The 17,130-nt window shown below is 31.9% G+C and overlaps 2 protein-coding genes across 3 annotated transcripts; one reads left to right on the top strand and one right to left on the bottom strand.

The window, feature by feature from the left end:
* The first annotated feature begins 8,038 nt into the window (after window positions 1–8,038).
* LOC105136107 (probable receptor-like protein kinase At1g80640) lies at window positions 8,039–11,764 on the top strand. The gene is made up of 10 exons (XM_011041309.1): window positions 8,039–8,427; window positions 8,711–8,890; window positions 8,994–9,244; window positions 9,336–9,468; window positions 9,610–9,673; window positions 9,767–9,863; window positions 9,982–10,084; window positions 10,585–10,703; window positions 10,799–10,888; window positions 11,286–11,764. The coding sequence occupies exons 1-10, from the start codon at window positions 8,274–8,276 to the stop codon at window positions 11,433–11,435; spliced, it is 1,341 nt and encodes a 446-aa protein (XP_011039611.1). The 5' UTR covers window positions 8,039–8,273; the 3' UTR covers window positions 11,436–11,764.
* Window positions 11,765–11,881: 117 nt separating this feature from the next.
* LOC105136106 (aspartate aminotransferase, chloroplastic-like) lies at window positions 11,882–16,040 on the bottom strand. Of its 2 annotated transcripts, XM_011041306.1 has the most exons (12): window positions 15,929–16,040; window positions 15,692–15,763; window positions 15,389–15,466; window positions 14,883–15,077; window positions 14,717–14,755; window positions 14,539–14,628; window positions 14,299–14,407; window positions 14,107–14,216; window positions 13,644–13,787; window positions 13,279–13,445; window positions 12,454–12,718; window positions 11,882–12,227 (listed from the first exon to the last, which is right to left on the bottom strand). In XM_011041306.1, exons 2-12 carry the CDS (start codon window positions 15,761–15,763, stop codon window positions 12,096–12,098), a joined length of 1,401 nt encoding a protein of 466 aa, XP_011039608.1. In that variant the 5' UTR covers window positions 15,929–16,040; the 3' UTR covers window positions 11,882–12,095. The 2 variants fall into 2 exon arrangements, with proteins under 2 accessions (XP_011039608.1, XP_011039610.1); XM_011041308.1 differs by lacking the exon at window positions 15,929–16,040 and having other exon boundaries at window positions 15,692–15,922.
* Window positions 16,041–17,130: the final 1,090 nt, after the last annotated feature.

Here is a 17,130-nt window from a genome sequence, read left to right as displayed (position 1 = left end):
ACATGGCATTAGACTGGCACTGATCAAACCCAAGACCCAGGTGTGTAGAACCATAAGACCATCCTGTCAATGATGCTCTCTTCGTTTTTTCACTTCTCTCATCCTCATGGGTGTATATACTTTTACTCTTTTTTTTAATATATGTGTTTTAATGTTTTTATGTAATTTTGATATATTAATATTAAAAAAATATAAAAGAAATTATTTTAATATATTTTTTATTGAATAATATATTTGTAAAAAAAAAATATGAAACGCATTACCAATAACACACTTCCCCTCTCAATTCAAATCACCAAACCAGTCACGACTCATCAACATAATATCTATTCATGCGCACTGGAGGTTTACATGGTCATTAATTTCAAGACCTGTAGAATTAATCGTAATACACATAAGCTGTCCAAACACCCACATTAATCTAAAAAAAAATATCCATTCATGCGCTTGAAAGGTTAAACCATGTCCAAAAGTATACTTTCTTAACTTGAAGTGTGCTCTAACATTTTGGACTCTACACTTATTGTTGATCTCCATGAATCTTTTAAACTATTATCGTGATTCGTTCCTCTCTTTCTTTAAGTGCGAAGGAATTTCTCGTTGATAGTAGATCGCAAATCTTATTTAAATTAAAAGGTCAAGAATTCATGCTTTGAAAATTATATAATCAATTAATTTACTTAATTAAACATTGTTATTGTAAAAATAGATGCCACCGTGAGAGATCTATGATTAAAAAATTTAATAGCAAAGTAAAAAGAAAAGAAAAGAAGAATGTCAGGCAATAATCAAATAAAAGAAACCATCTAGGTGTTGGTCAAGTGATAAAGACTTGGGACTAAGAGGTTTGCTCCCTCTGTGGTCTCAGGTTCGAGTCCTTGGTTGCTCATATGATGGCCACTGGAGGCTTACATGGTCATGGTCGTTAACTTCAGGGCCCGTGAGATTAATCGTGGTGCGCGCAAGCTGACCCGAACACCCACGTTAATCTAAAAAAAATAATCAAATAAGAGAGATGCTCCGATATATATCCCCTAGTTTAAAATATAATTATATAAACAGTAAATTTTATTATTTATTTATCATGTATATACACACACATATATCAAAAGCAAAAAAATAAAAACGATGTTTGTAATTGCATTTTAAATAATGTTTTGTGAAAATAAATATTTTTTGATGTTATTAGATTATTTTAATATATTAATGTCAGCAATGATTTTTTAAAATTAAAAAAATATTAATTTAATATATTAATTTTTTTTTAAAAAGGGTATAAATTCTTAATGAAATAGTAGAAAAAAAGGAGGAGGAGGAAACAAGGAAAAGAAGCACGGGGCACACTGCATTGTATTGTCACTATAGCATGTGTTAATTATTTTTTTCCCAGGCCCAATTATAGCTCATCCAAATAGATTTTTAACGGGCACAGGCTTGGGTCCTAGGCTGGGCAAATTATGAATTGTATTGCCACTGTCACGAGCCCTAGGTCTAGTCTCTGAACTGGGGTTATCGTTCATTGCCATGCCAGCCCATGAAGCAACCTGCGGGGAAGAGAAGTTCCCTCTTCTTCAATGTCCTTTTGTTCCCTTGTGGTCTTGATGCGTTCATGTCTCCAAGGGAATTCGGGTCTCCATGTCCCTTGTCATGGATCCTAAACGGGGAGGATGCCTTTGATAAGTCGTTTTCTAACTTATTGTTAACAATATGGTAAAACAAGTTAATAAATAAATAGTAAAGATTATAGCTATTTAACTCGATTTAATTCAAAAAGTTGACAAAAAAAATACCAATTCAGAACCTGGTATGGATTATATTTTTAACTAAATATGACTAGAAATTTATTTTTCACGTTTTCAAAGACTCAATAAACCCATCCAACCAACAAAAAATAAAATAAAATAATATAATGATATTTTAATAAAAATAACTTAATTATTGATCCCCAAATTGAGCCGTTAAATCAAGCTTTTTTTCAAGTCATGACTTAAATAAGTATAAACTATAGTAAACTAGTTAATAAATAAATAAATAGTAAGATTATAGTTATTAAGCTCAATTCAATTTTTAAATCTAGTTCAAACTATATTTTTAACTAAACATGACTAAAAGTTAATGTTTTATATTTTCAAAAGACTTAATTAACCCACCCAATCAACAACAAAAAAAGGAGATAAAATGACAGTATTTTAATAAAAATAGTAGTAGTATTAATTTTTAAATTCACCTATTAAAAATTATAATTATTAAATTTGATGTGATCAGAAAGATTGATTCCAAAAATCTAGAATTCAAAACGTGAGTCAAACCATATTAATTTACCTGTTAATTAAATGAATTATCTTCATATTTAATTTCCTCATTTATTTTCATGCAAACCCTACAAATACCGTTTGTATTTATACTCCCCATTTATCAGTAAAAATCTCATTTTGTACAGTCCCAATCATCCATTTTAATTCAAAGAATTGACAAGCAGGAATGCACGTCCAAGCCTTTGAGAAACTACGTGGCCCTTCATTTAACGTGAGGGTTGTTCGTGGTAAGGAGTCTTATAGGTTGTCAAGTATTTTAAAAAGAAACAATAAAGCTTCTTAGCACCAGTAGTGGACTCTACAGTCTCATGTCACCATCTATAAATTGAGAGCTTGTAGACAAGGAACGTTATAATAAAACAATTTGTTTTAAATATGATCAAAACCCTTCTTAATAGAATTCTTACCAAAAACCAGCTAAGTTCTGTTCCCAACTTTTATCGTTAATCACAACAAATAACAAGAGTTTATCGCACGATCAAGAATATTTCCTGATTATATCATCTTTCCGTAACATTGCAAGAGTTCACCCCCTAGTTTGGTCTCATAAATTTAGAGAAACAAGTTGTTTTAATTTCTAATTATTAATTCTAAGAATGTATTTGGCATTGAGGCATGAAATTGCATTTAGATGTGTTTTAAAAGTGTTTTTTGATGTATTTTTTGTATGTTTTCTTGATTTTTCTGTTCATATTAAAAAGAAAAAAACTATAAAATAATTATTTTAATATATTTTTAAGTAAAAAAATATTTTTAAAAAATCATATACCATAATATTAAATACATGCTAAGATTTGATTTTAAAAGAATAAAAAAGGAGTAAATTTCAATCATGATCATCAATTGATATATTTATTAACGTGGTACAAAATGCTTTTTAATAATATATTTTTAATTAAAAATATATTTAAATATTTTTTAAATTTTATATATCAATACTTAAAAATATATTTAAATATATTTTTAATTTTATATATCAAAATATCAAAATCATACTAATCCACCTAAAAATAATTAATTTGATATTTTTTTAAAATGAGAAACAATTTGGAAAGTAGAAGTAACTTTAGTGCCAGTCGATCACTAATAGCCCGGTTTAAAAAGTTGATAAAAAACTCTCATGGTAGAATACAAACTTTAATTAAAAAAAGATTATGAAGTATTTTTTTTATAAATAAAATAAGTTAAGGCCAAACTTAATTATTAGTTAAATAATTAAAATGGTATGATGTTCATCAGCCATCGTAGCTCAACCTCTCTTAACTATCGATGTCATTATTGTCACCCTACGTGATGAATGGCCCTAAAAGGTTCTTACAAATTGAATGATCCGAGTCTTTAACGAAGAGCACAATGACTTTTTGCATTTGGAACTTTATTTAACGTTAAGTGCATCTGTAGACATGCCCTACATGTCCACCCACATCATCTTTAATTCATCATTTTAATTAGCCATATGATTAATATTTTTATTTAATTTAAATTCTTAGTAGTAACCTTAATTATACCCTACATTTTGGCACTGCCAAAATCTCACTAGCCCCATAAATTATATTTTATGAAATGATTTGAATAATCATCCATACACGCATGCACTTGAGGCTATATTATATAGCGTAGACATCGTAAAATTCCTCAACGAAATAAAGCAGAAGATGGTGGCAAGTTGCTTAATCTGCATACTGTAGCATATGTATTTTAGCCAAATTACAACAAGAGAGTCACTGAAATCATAGCAAATTGCGCCGTGGGTGTAGCTTCCTCGCTAATAATATAAGGCTTAAATTAAAGGATCATGCAGCTTGTCCTCTCATAAATGTCAATTATTGCATGTAAAATCCCTCCAGCGAATTGTTTGATTTCGACACTCTACTTGCTCTCTCCATCTTTGACCATGTTATCAACTCTATGGGACCTAATTAGTGATCGGCAGCTATGGTGGTTTCTAGCAGTCTTTCATTGATGGTGAAACTGGTTGGCCCGTGAATGAAGAGAGAGCTGGCTGTCCGCAGTTGCTTGTGAAATCCATTGCTATGGAACCTGAAATCTAACGATCTTGGTCTATCGAATTAAATTGAGAGTTGTCCTGATTAATTTAGTAAATTAATTCATGACTCGTTTAAACTTTAGGAGAAATCTAGTTTGTTTTTTTTTTTAAAAAATGACTCGTTTAAACTTTAGGAGAAATCTAGCTTGTTTTTTTTTTTTTTTTCTAAAATGACATGGTTTTTTTATATAAAAATAATATCATTTTTGATTGAATTATCCAATTGTAATTTAGATATGAACAGAATCATCATGCGTGTAAATCCTATCTTCAAATTAAAGAACAAGGACCCTTAATTAGAATTATTTCTCAAAGAGAATATGAAAAAAATAATCAGAATTAAAATAGAAACGGAACCCACATGGGGCAGAAATCCAGTAGCTATGATCTGTTTGGACCGGCTATTATCAAGCCTACTATTTACCTAACACATGAGAAGTTTATCTTGGAATTATTTTATTGTTGGATAGTCTAATTATTGAAAAATAATAATGAAAATGACAAGTCCAGACTTTTAGATCAATGGTGTTTCCCCGCAAATCCATTATTGTAGCGGTCGGTGCTACAAATTTCTTATGGTTTTAAGCATAATATAGTCATAATTCATTGCTTATAGTTTTGTTTTTCCCATTGTAGTTTGATTATTAAGGTATTTTTTTCTCATATATATAGATTGCGTTTATATTTAAAATAAATATTTTTCAAATCATTATAGGTAATTAAGTTAAATTGCTGGTTTTGTATTGTTTAGGGATCAAATTCAAATACTCAAAGAACTACAAGGACTAATCAATGTCGCCTGAGATGACAAAATTGGAATATTAGAAATGGACAGGGAAAAACAAGCTCGACGATCCAGCCGTTCTTGCTTCACTGTTTCCCGATTATTATCTATGAAGAAATTATTTTCAGTCAAATAAATATTTTTAAATAATATAAACTGTTAAATCACGAGATAGTTGTTGTATTTGTTGCTTCTCTAAGCAACAAAACTTTATTGAAAACAGATTCAGAAATTTAGAAGTTAATTGCATAGTTATGATACCAGCATGGTCGGTTTCTAGTGTAAATTCAGATGAATTTAAAATAATATTATTCTAAAAATCAAAACATTATTCATTTTAAGTAGTTTTTTATATAAAATCAAACTGAGGTTTACTTAAATTTTAACGAGTTCTATCAAGTCGCAAATTGACTTGCAAGCCATTCCAGTTATATTAACTTGTTTTGTTAGATAAGTTTGCATCAAACTTCTAATTTAATTAAATATTAAATCAAGTTTTAAATTGACTAACAAGTTTCAAATTAACTTGTATTGTTATTTTTTAAATAATATTTTTTAAAATTAAATAAATTTTTACTTGAGGATATGTTTGTTTCTTGAAAAATAGTTTTAAAAAAATTATTTTTTAAATTTTTATTTATTTATTTGTTATTAGAAAAATTGATCAATAAAAAATACTTATGTCAAAGGAAAATTTTACTTAATTTTCACAAAAGTATTTTTTTATTTTAGATAGAAAATACTTTTTAAAAATTATAAAAAAATTTAAAATATCATATTATTTGATAATTATGTTAAATTTGGTTTTTGAACTTTTATTTGCTATATATTTTAATTGAATTTTTTTTTAATTTCATCCCTTAAAATTTGATTTAATTATATTTTTATATTAATTTTGGTCTGTATTTCTATGATTGTTATTTACTTTTTTCTTATTATTTTTTTAATTAATTTTTTTTATCTATCAAATTTGACCTTTATTATTTTGATTGTTAGTTATTTAATTTAAAATAATTTATAAAAATATAATTATTATTATTTTAATTTCATTATCTTTTAATTTTTTATTGGTTAGATTTGATCTCTATTATTTTAATTATTATTTATTTTATTTGAGATAATTTATAAAATTATATATTTTTAATTATATTCTCATTTAATTTTTTAATTTGTAAAATTTATTTTTTATTATTTTAATAAACTTGAAAAAAATAAATCATTAATAAATTATTTTATATCTCATTATCTATAACATAACTAAGCATTGAAAAATATTTTTTAACTTATTTTTCATGATATTATCAAACATTAAAAAATAATTATTTTTTTAAAATTTATTTTTCAAAAAAATAATTTTTTTCAGGTTTAAATTTCAAAGAATTATATTAAGTCAGAAATTGATTTACAAGCCAATTAAGTCATACTAACTCAAATAAATTTAATTTATCGTAAAACCTAGCATGAATCAATTCCTGGAATTACGAGTTTGATGCCCTAACAAGTTTTATAACAAAGGTTCCTCGTAAAAACAAACGTTTATAGATAAAATATTGCAGAGAGAATGTGGATCCGAGCAATGTTGTCAGCTATTAACTGACTTGATAACTTCATACTTACTTCAATAGAATGAACATTTCAGCATCGGTTGGTACTCAAAACAAAATTGTTTTTGTTACCATCACTCAACAAAAATGAAAAGGACATTAGGAACTTGTTTATACCACCCCTTCGAATATAGTTGTTAGGTTTTATTCCCTCGTTGAAAATTTGTTGCATTAAGAATATTACAACATCTAAGCATACATCCTAGAAAACTATGTCCTAACGATTGACTACGAGATCAAAGCATTGAGTTCTTCCAACACATTGTTTGTCGACATTTTTTTTTTAATAAAAAAACTATTGACATTTTCTTAGATATTGAAAGCCAAATTGAATAAACAATCTTGAATGTGACACCGAGGCCAAGCAAGGCAAGACCTTGTTAGGGCATTGCAAATTGTTTTTTCTCTATTTTCGACAAAAAACTAAGTGGGATTTTATTAGCATTTGAGATTGGTTCATTCAAGAAGAGAATGAACACTTGACAAGAACCTAACATGGCCATTCTTGCTGCCAATTCCGAAGGGTTCCAAGATTCTAAATTGTAAAAAAGACATCTTTATTCCCACATACAAACTTAAATTTATTCCCAGAATTCTAAATTCTCACTGTTTTTCCATCGATCGATCTGAGTTTTAACTGAACAAAGCAGGCAAATGGGTTTTAAAAGAGAAAATCTAAAATGAAAAATCAAGATGATATTTACTTGTTTTTCATGAATGCTAGACTATTTAATGATTTTAACCTTTTTAAAGCGTTCTAACTGAGTTTTAGCTATTGTTTTGGAATAGAAGACATGAAAACATTAGAGATAGGTGTGATATCTCTCTTCTTGTACTTTTTATTTTTAAAATATAAAAAAATATTTTTATCTAAAAAATAAATTTATTTTATATATTTATATCAGTGATCTCTTCAATTAAATATATTTTATTACTTATTATTTATTATTTATTTTGTTAGGGTGATCTCTTCAATTAAATATATTTTATTATTTATTATTTATTTTGTTAGCTTCTGTTTTTTCAATTGTTTTCTATAAAAAAAATACAAAATTGATATCTTTTATGGTATTAATAAAATAATATTAAGAATAAAAAGATTTGAAAAACACACACACGTAATTTAGCTGCCACAACTTCTTTGGATATGTAACTTTTATTAATCCCTTTTACAACTGCCCACATGATTGTTGAGTGGTGGCCCCAATTCAATGGCTCAAATCATAAGTAGCTTTCTCCGGCCTCTTTTTGTTCCCTTTTCTTTTCCTTTTTAAACACAGAAAAACTGTTTAGAAGGAAGATAAAAAGAATTGAAAAAGATTCAAAAAAAAAGGAAAGAAAATTCCGAGCACTGGAAGAAGTCCCAAAACAAAGTGTGAACAATCTACACACACAAGCCCTTCTTATGGTGCTCCACGACTTGCAACCTCTCTCTTTGTTGAACCCACAAAGCTAAGGAACCTCAGAGTCCAAACATATATCTCAATCTTCATGTGTTCTTTCAACTTAGATACAAACAAACAATGAAGCTTCTTCACCTTGTTCTTGCTCTTCAAACAGTTCCCATTTGGTTTTTTCACTTATGTCTGGTAGCAGTACATGCCATACAAGAAGACCCACTTGTTTCTTCACCACCCCCCTCTCCCATTTCCACTTCCATGGCTGCCTTCTCTCCAGGTACTTAAAAGGGCCCTTTTTAGTTTTCAAAAGAAATGATTTTGGGGTGGTTTAAGTGATTTCAGTAATTCAAACTTTCTGTGCCAAATTTAAGTAACAACTACATAATCTAGTGCATTTATGGCTTCACACTGTATGTAACAAAAAGTTTAGTTCTTTGGGGCATGATCCCATCTCTCTACACAGTGTTGATAGAGTTTCAAGATTTAGTTTTTATGGCTCTTTTCTTTTTTGAAAAAGGTTAATAAGCTAAAAGCTTTGCTTCTTTGTATAATTTGACCAGGGGTTGAATTGGAAATGGGAATCAAAGACCAACAAAAGCACGAGGAGTTACACAAGAAAATAATTTTGTTACTCATTGTTTCTTGTAGCATTCTTGTTGTTATCGTCTTTCTTTCTCTATTTTCTTGTTTCATTTACTACAGGAAGTCCTGTCAAAAGAAGAAAGCTTCTCAGTGTTCAGGTGCTTGGGATTCTTTTTCTACCAACAACCCATCTTTATTTTACTCCAAAATTTGTGTTCATTGTTGTGTTTTTTGTTAGTAATTCTTTGTTTTTATGTGAAGATGTGGAGAAAGGGCTTTCATTGGCACCATTTTTTGGAAAATTCAGTTCCTTGAGAATGGCTAGTAACAAGGGATCTGTTTCATTAATCGATTATAAGATACTAGAGAAAGGAACAAACAATTTTGAAGATGATAAATTGTTGGGGAAGGGTGGATTTGGACTTGTATATAAGGCTGTATTGGAAGATGAATCAAGTATTGCAGTCAAGAAACTAGACTGTGCAACTGATGATGCACAGAAAGAATTTGAGGTGCTATCAATTTTCTTGAAGATTTGTTGCATTTTTTTTCCCTTTTAGCTTTGTTTTCTTGGTGGTGATTTGTTATTAATTCGAATTGCAGAATGAGGTGGGTTTGTTAAGCAAATTTCAGCATCCAAATATAATTTCTATTGTGGGCTATAGTGTTCATGAGGAGATGGGGTTCATTATTTATGAGTTGATGTCCAATGGGTCCCTTGAAGATCTATTGCATGGTAAAATATTTGTCCTATTTTTTTGTAAGGGTTATTGTGTCATGGTAGATGAGTTAAGACATTATGAAATATAGAAGTGCTATATATATATATATATATATTTATTTATTTATTTTTTCATGGATTCTGTTGATGCCTTAGGAACTTCTCGCGGATCTTCATTAAACTGGCATTTAAGGTTGAAAATTGCTCTTGATACAGCAAGGTGAGTTGCTGTTTTCTTTCTGTTGATTTTTAAATTTCATTTGTTTGTTTGTTTTTCTTTGAGTATTTGCTTATTTCAAATTGTTGACTCTAGAGGATTAGAATATCTGCATGAGTTCTGCAAGCCCGCAGTGATCCATAGAGATCTGAAATCATCTAATATACTTTTGGATGCCAACTTCAATGCCAAGGTAAAAATGTATAATTTTTTTTAGTTTGTGTTAAATTAATGAAACTCTCAATTATTTTCTTCTTCCATCACTTCACTTTGCCTTCTCTCTCTTTCTCTTAACTTGTGTTTGGATTCAGCTGTCAGATTTCGGTCTTGCTGTAGCTGATAGTTCTCATAACAAGAACAAGCTCAAGCTTTCAGGCACTGTGGGTTATGTAGCCCCTGAGTATCTGCTAGATGGTATGCTAAACTAAACTGGTTAAAATTTTGATATCAGTAGTTAAAACTTGTTAGCTAGACAACAGGGTTGAGTTGAGAAACCGCCTTTTTTTATACAAGAACTAGTTTAGTTTAGGTGAATTTAGGGAGACGACTGATACGTTTTGCATGATTTGATGAGCTTAGAAGCAATGAATCTCAGATAGCATTGTCAAAGCATCTCTGAAGTATGCATTTCCTATCACAGTTTCATTGGGTAAAGTGTAAAATGCTACTGCTTGTTTTGAGCTTTCACAATCTAGAACACTTGAATGTTGTGTGATCACTCCATTATTTTGGAGACGATGTAATGCTTAAAGTTCATCAACCAAACAATTTTTTAAGGATGCCCTTAAGGGAGCAAATCACATGAGAATAGATGAAAAAAATGTCTGAAATGCAAATGACTGGAATCCCGTTGTATTTGTTTTGCATTTTGCCATTTCCCCCCTCTCAAGAAATAACTTTTTTAAATATTATAGGTGAATTGACAGATAAGAGTGATGTCTATGCTTTTGGAGTTGTGCTTCTGGAGCTTCTATTAGGAAGAAGGCCTGTAGAAAAACTGACACCAGCACATTGCCAATCTATAGTAACATGGGTATGTTTACTCATCCAAAAAATTATTTTCTTTTGAGAGGCAATCAATCAAGATTTCAATAACTATATTTAATACTATGGCTATTTTAAATGCAGGCCATGCCTCAGCTTACTAACAGAGCTGTCCTTCCAACCATTGTGGATCCTGTGATCAGAGGTTCAGTAGACGAGAAGTACTTGTTCCAGGTTTGTGAACCTCAAAAACCATAGTTTACTTCTTTGATTGGATGTGTACTATCTGAAAGTATGAGTGGATTGTTTTGGTATTCTGTGTACATGATTGACTGATACAAAGCAACCTGGAAATTTTTTCCTTAAAGTAATAAATCTGGATTGGTTTGGTAGTTGTGAGTGGGCACAACAAAATTTTGCCTCAGGTTTGCTTTAATTCAAGGTCGAATTGATCAATTCTGCTCCAAGTGTTGTTGGCAAGGTAGGAGAGAAAAAGAGTCTGTTGAACTAAGAAATTTGGCAATGATAGTTGAGCCCGTTTGCCTTGAGTTAGGCCAAGCTTAGGTAATGTTAGGGTAGACTAGGAATTTCAATTTGCTTGAGTTGGCTAAATGGATAGCAATTTGTGCAGGTTGCTGCAGTGGCTATATTGTGTATTCAACCAGAGCCGAGTTACCGCCCCCTCATAACGGATGTTGTGCACTCTCTTGTCCCACTGGTTCCTCTTGAGCTTGGAGGGACGCTAAGAGTTGCACAACCTACAACTCCTAGAGGTCATTGACAAGGCTAAGCATCAGGGGAACTATTTTCGGATGCTGCTGCATGTGCTTTAGTTTGTGTTTGATGAATCATTGATCCACTGCACTTTCTTATGTGCGTATTGTGATGTATCATTTGATAATATGTTATTTCAGACAAGAAGGTTGATATCGATGCGTTTCAAGAGCATTAGAATCTTTACACTTGTAAATCGAAGCAACGTTTAGAGATCAAGAAAAATAGCATCCCAAATTTACACCAAGCTCATTTCAACCTCTTGGCTGTGTACGCAATTGGTTAATCTTTTCAGCAACTTCAAGGAATCCGTGAAACAGCATTTTACTTATCTCATGAATCTTTTGGATCTCTAGATTCCGCAGAGAGAGCTCTCTTCTGTGCTGCAATTCTTTTCAGTTTCTCCCTAATAAAGTTGGAGGTGATCACAGTGCCTTGTGAAGAGAAGGTAGAAAGGAAAATTGACACCCATGTCCAGTAAAACTATAACTGCACCAGCTGGGATGTAATAAACAGCCTCAATCAAAGCTCAGTTTACTTGGATTTGTGCAGTCATACGAGTGAGCATTATTACAAAATGTCTGTAAAATAATATAAACTCAGTAAAACATCCAAGCCACCAAAATTTATTAACCGTTGGTTCTGGTATACGCGTTCACTATCTCTTTCAACTGACATTATGGTAAGAGTCGATAATGGCATCAGCAAGGTATTCACATTTGGCCAAAGACAGTCCTGCCAAGGATATTCTTCCATCCTTTGTCATATAGACATGCCACTTGTTGGTCATATTTTCGCTCTGATCGAACATGAAAGGAACACACAGAAAGATCATGAATTAACGATGGCAATGGAGAGGTTTGAGGGAAATGGAAAAGAACAAGTTCAAGAATTCAACCATGAATAAAAAATGAGAATAAATGTAATTTAAAAGAATAATATGAAGATGAGTTTTTTTTAATGATTCTACCACAAGAAAATCACTTGAAAATCGCTAAAATGATAAAAAATTGAGGAGAAATCACCTGAGTTTTGGTCAAGCCTGTGAAGGAGAACATGCCAATCTGCTTCAGTATAAAAGACCAGTCTTTCCCACTCTTATCTTTTGCCGAGAGACTGTCAAATAATTTCTGCCTCACATTTTTTATCCTTCCAGCCAGCATCTCCATCTCTTCTTTCCATTCATTAAAGAGAGTTGGATCCCCAACAACGTTAGCAACAATCCTAGCACCGTGAACAGGAGGATTTGAGTACATTGGTCGGGCAATCCTTTTCAGCTGGCTCTTAACCCTGAAAATTAAGAGAGAGAAAAAACATTATTTAAACAGGTATTATGACGCGAGAGAAGTTTTGCCTATCGAATTGGTGGTTCTAACAAATTGTTCACAAGGGCACCTTTGACAGAACCCCAATTACAACAAAGGTTCACAAATGGTCACCCAATAATGAGAAGCAAAAAGGGTAATATTCCATTATTCACACGACTTAGGATGCAATCAATGTCCTCACATCTAGGCCATTCCTTTATGGTTCATTGGAAGGAAAAAAAGAGAGAAGAAAACATGAACACAGTTCGACTGTAGATATTCAAGCATTCAACAGAAACACGACCTATCAGCTTGGAGACCAAACCAATAAATGGTGATGACAAAACGGATGGTTGCCTGGTTAATATTTAATAATACTTTTATGCATCATATCGAGGACATATTTTTAGGTAATCTTAACCAAAACAAAGGCTAGAAAATGAAAAATGCTGCAGTATGGAGTAGCATGTATTTTAAGGGAACAGCATCTCAAACTCAACTAGCAAGTGAACAAGCTTTATTTAGCAAATCTATTAATCACACCTTGCTGCTGCATCTGCCGATGAGCAGACAACATTAATTGCCCCAATTCTTTCAGCATACAAGCCCAGGTTTTTGCTGTACGACTGAGCAATCAAAAGCTCCATGCCACGAGCAGCAAACAACCTCACTGATGATGCATCTGCATCGAGGCTTCCACTAGCAAATCCCTAAGAGTACATTGAACAATTGAAATTAAATATCAGTCCCTGAACAATATTCAAATTCTCAAGGAGTTTTTACAGGATTACTACAGCAACAAACCACAATAAAGATTTTGTAGTTCACAAAGGCACATCTTTGGTTCAGCAGGACAATTAAATTGACGGTGCAAGAGTAACTCAGATCAGCTTTAAAGCAATGTATACCTGGTAGGCCACATCAAAAAATGGCATGTGGTTCTTTTCTTGAATGACATCAGCAATCTTCTCCCATTGTTCAGGGATTGGATCAATACCAGTCGGGTTGTGTGCACAGCCATGAAGCAATACAAATGATCCCTCAGGGGCTGCCTGCAATAAAATAATAGTGCACTTCAGAGAAGTGATTGAGTCTGAATCTGAAGTTATGAAAGAAAGATTACCCCCTCTCTCTCTGAATTCCCATAGCACTGATAGTGTATAATTCAATCGCATGCCTGAGCACTGCCCATCTCCAGAGGGAGGGAGGGGGAGAGAGAGAGGAGAGTGCGCTAGTGCAGATTGAAGTAGTGAGAGAGACAAAAAATGAGATGAAAGATACAGCAGCGTGCTGTTTAGGATGGCCATCAAATGATTCAACACAAGATGGCGAATTGTTTTTTGAGTGGAGTGTAACTGATCTACAACAAACCTTTATGTCTGATATCATCCCCTCAAAATCCAAGCCAACTGTTTTGGGATCATAGTACCGGTACTCTGACCATGGAACTCTTGCATCATTGAAAATATTCTTGTGATTACCTGCAAAATTAGTTTGCTGGCCATTAATGTTGATAGCAACGAGACAAATCATATAAATGTACAAGGGAGTGACATCACACACCCCAAGTTGGAGATGATATCAGAACTTGCGCTCCAGGAAAATATCTCTCAATGAGCGCCGCAGCTAATCGAAGCGAACCAGTGCCTGAAAGACCTTGAACAGTTGCAACCTGGAAATTTTTTACAAATCGATATCCAGTTTATCATTAATATGTTACTATTTTCTCATTAATATCTTTATGACAGGGATAGGAAACTGAATTCCTTTCAAAAGAAATAAAAGCTTATGTCTTCAACATACTCTTTGTTGTTTTATCACTGGGTTGTCAGCTCCGAATAATAACTCTGCAGTCACCTTATTGAATGCAGCCAGACCTTCAATTGGGAGATACTACATAAAAATGATCGATGTCAGGTGAGTTGAACAAAATATGGAGATTGGAAATTTGTCATTCTTACATTTGAAAATATTGACATACCTCCTTGTTTTCACCCCTCTCCAGCATAAGATTCTCAGCCTAGAAATGAAAATCAATTTCAGATATGCCATCATAGAAATCATTGTCGCTGCTTGTAAGTTAAAAGATCCAAAGGTAGATTCCCATTATAAAAACATATACCATGTAGACTGAAAAGTTTACTGACCTTCTTAACGACATCAAGCACATAAGGCTGCAACTCTTCAGTTCGGTAGGCCCCAACTCCAAGGTTGAGCTTCTTTACATCTATGTCTGCTCTAAAAGCTTCAGAAACACCAAGGATAGGATCAGGGGGGGCCATAGCAATACCCTCGAAACGAGATACATTCACTGCAACAGTCATAGATATCCGGCCAAATGACTGCAAATCAGGGGGGGAAAAACTCACATCTCAAAACCAATACATATCAAGCTCCAATCCTACCAAATAACGCATGTTAAATCAAAATCAAATCATATCAAAATCTTTAAAGGACCAGAAGCACGCACTGGTTAAAAATCATGATTTGAACAAATATGTATAAAGCCTCAATCTTTTACACTTGCAAAAGAACATAGTTTCTGCTTTAGCAAAAATCAAGAATCCTCCAGTAATTACAAAACACAGGATCATAAAAACAATAATTGAATAAAAAAACTAAAGTCCCATTAAGAAAAACACGGCATATATACCTTTGCCTTGATAAAGGGATTGCCTTTCTCCTTGTTAAACAATGTACTCACACTACCACTTCCAGGCCTCGCCTTTCCCTGCACAAAACCACAGTTAAAATTCCTGATCCACACCATAAACATCTATTTGGTTGCTAAGAAAACAACAAAACAGAAACTTTTGAATCATAACACAGATTTTCATAACTTCAAATTACTTGATTGGCCACATTTTCCCAACAACCAAACAGAACACTTCAAAAAATGATGACCCAATAAGGAAAAGCACTAGAAAGTGACAATCAAAGAGAGAATTGTCTGTACCTTGAGAATTTCTTGCATAGAAAGTGAAGCAGAAGGAGTGGCAGAAGCTAAAGAAAGCATTGTTGAAGCCATCTGAATAACAACAAATGACACTGCTCAATGATTAGATTTCCAAGGAATGATATTGATAAACTCAAACAGCTACTTGTGTGATCTATAAGTATTTGTGTGACTGGATTTGACAGAACTGTAAATGGCGCTTGAAATAATGATGGTTTCATTTAAAGAAAACGAAACCTGAAAAAACCGTTGCCTTTAGTAGAAACTACAAGTGCTGTTGGCGATAGATACGAGGAGTGGTCTCTGGTAATTTTCGTTGTCAAGGAATATTGTGTTCTGGGTTTCGGTGCATGCTTTGATATGTAAAGATGACCTAAGCAATTTAGTAAAACACTATAATAATAATAATAAAAATAAAAATAAAAATTATTGTCAAGAGTACTCTCGGGTCAACTTCATGTAATAATCAAAACTATGAAACTCAATTAATTTATAACTGCTTTAAAACTAAGTTATAAATTAAATAAGTTAATTTGAATTATTTAAATAAAATTATTTTTAAAAAATTAAAAAAATATTAATTTAATTTAGATCAATTGACCTAATTAATTAGTTCATAAATTTAATCAAATCACTTCCCATCTAATTTAATTTGACACTCAAATCAAATCAGGTTATTTGATAAATTGCTAGATTGCATTTAATAATACTAATTCTTACCGGATTCAACAAAATTAACATGTATTATTCATATCAAACATTAAAATTTCAAATAATATCACATAAAAATCACATGATTTTTTATATTCTTGAATAAAAAGATTTAAATACAAGTCAAAAGAAAAATACATTCTAACTTGTTTCAAGAGAATGAAGAAATACTGTTTATATCGAATTTATAAGAATTTTCAGATAATATCATAAATAAATGACATGATTTATTTCGTTCCTGTGAGTAACACAAGATTAGAAGTCAGGATAAGAAAAAAGTAATTAATGATAATAAAAAATACATTTTAAAAAATAACAATTAACACAGTTATAAACATCCCTCAAGAGAACACTCCCACCCATGATGCCATGTATAATTCTTGTCCGCCAGAATGGTTTGATCTGTGCTAAGCTTTGACCATGGAGATGTGAACGAATTTTGATTGAAGATCTTAGAGGTCACCGATGGACAGGTTTGCCTTTTGAACTCCCTGGGAATAATAAAGGGATCATATGGCTTTTGGCACTCTTTATAAACACTTTCTTTATTATTGTGTCCCCTCATAGGCAATTCTTTATAAAGCCAGAGGCAACTCGCTAGTTTTTTCCCCTTTTACTATTAACTACTGTGCTAGAAATGTTGGAGTTCTCCGCACCTTCAACTCTTACTTTTCTCGTAAGAACAGTTAAGAAGGTGACTTCCTTTTGTCTTTGAAAGATTAGAATTT

This window comes from Populus euphratica, unplaced genomic scaffold (assembly GCF_000495115.2).
Source record: "Populus euphratica unplaced genomic scaffold, PopEup_1.0 scaffold51.1, whole genome shotgun sequence".
In the NCBI taxonomy this organism is placed as follows: Eukaryota; Viridiplantae; Streptophyta; class Magnoliopsida; order Malpighiales; family Salicaceae; genus Populus; species Populus euphratica.
This window is presented reverse-complemented; position numbering and strand designations above follow the sequence as displayed.

Coding starts and splice junctions, on each gene's coding strand:
- LOC105136106 (XM_011041306.1), bottom strand. CDS start 15,763: ATGGCTTCAACAATGCTTTCTTTAGCTTCTGCCACTCCTTCTGCTTCA. Junction 14,756..14,882: donor TGCTTGATGTCGTTAAGAAG/GTCAGTAAACTT, acceptor TTTCATTTCTAG/GCTGAGAATCTTATGCTGGA. Junction 12,228..12,453: donor CAGGCTTGACCAAAACTCAG/GTGATTTCTCCT, acceptor ATGTTCGATCAG/AGCGAAAATATGACCAACAA.
- LOC105136107 (XM_011041309.1), top strand. CDS start 8,274: ATGAAGCTTCTTCACCTTGTTCTTGCTCTTCAAACAGTTCCCATTTGG. Junction 9,864..9,981: donor ATGCCAACTTCAATGCCAAG/GTAAAAATGTAT, acceptor GTTTGGATTCAG/CTGTCAGATTTCGGTCTTGC. Junction 10,889..11,285: donor ACGAGAAGTACTTGTTCCAG/GTTTGTGAACCT, acceptor CAATTTGTGCAG/GTTGCTGCAGTGGCTATATT.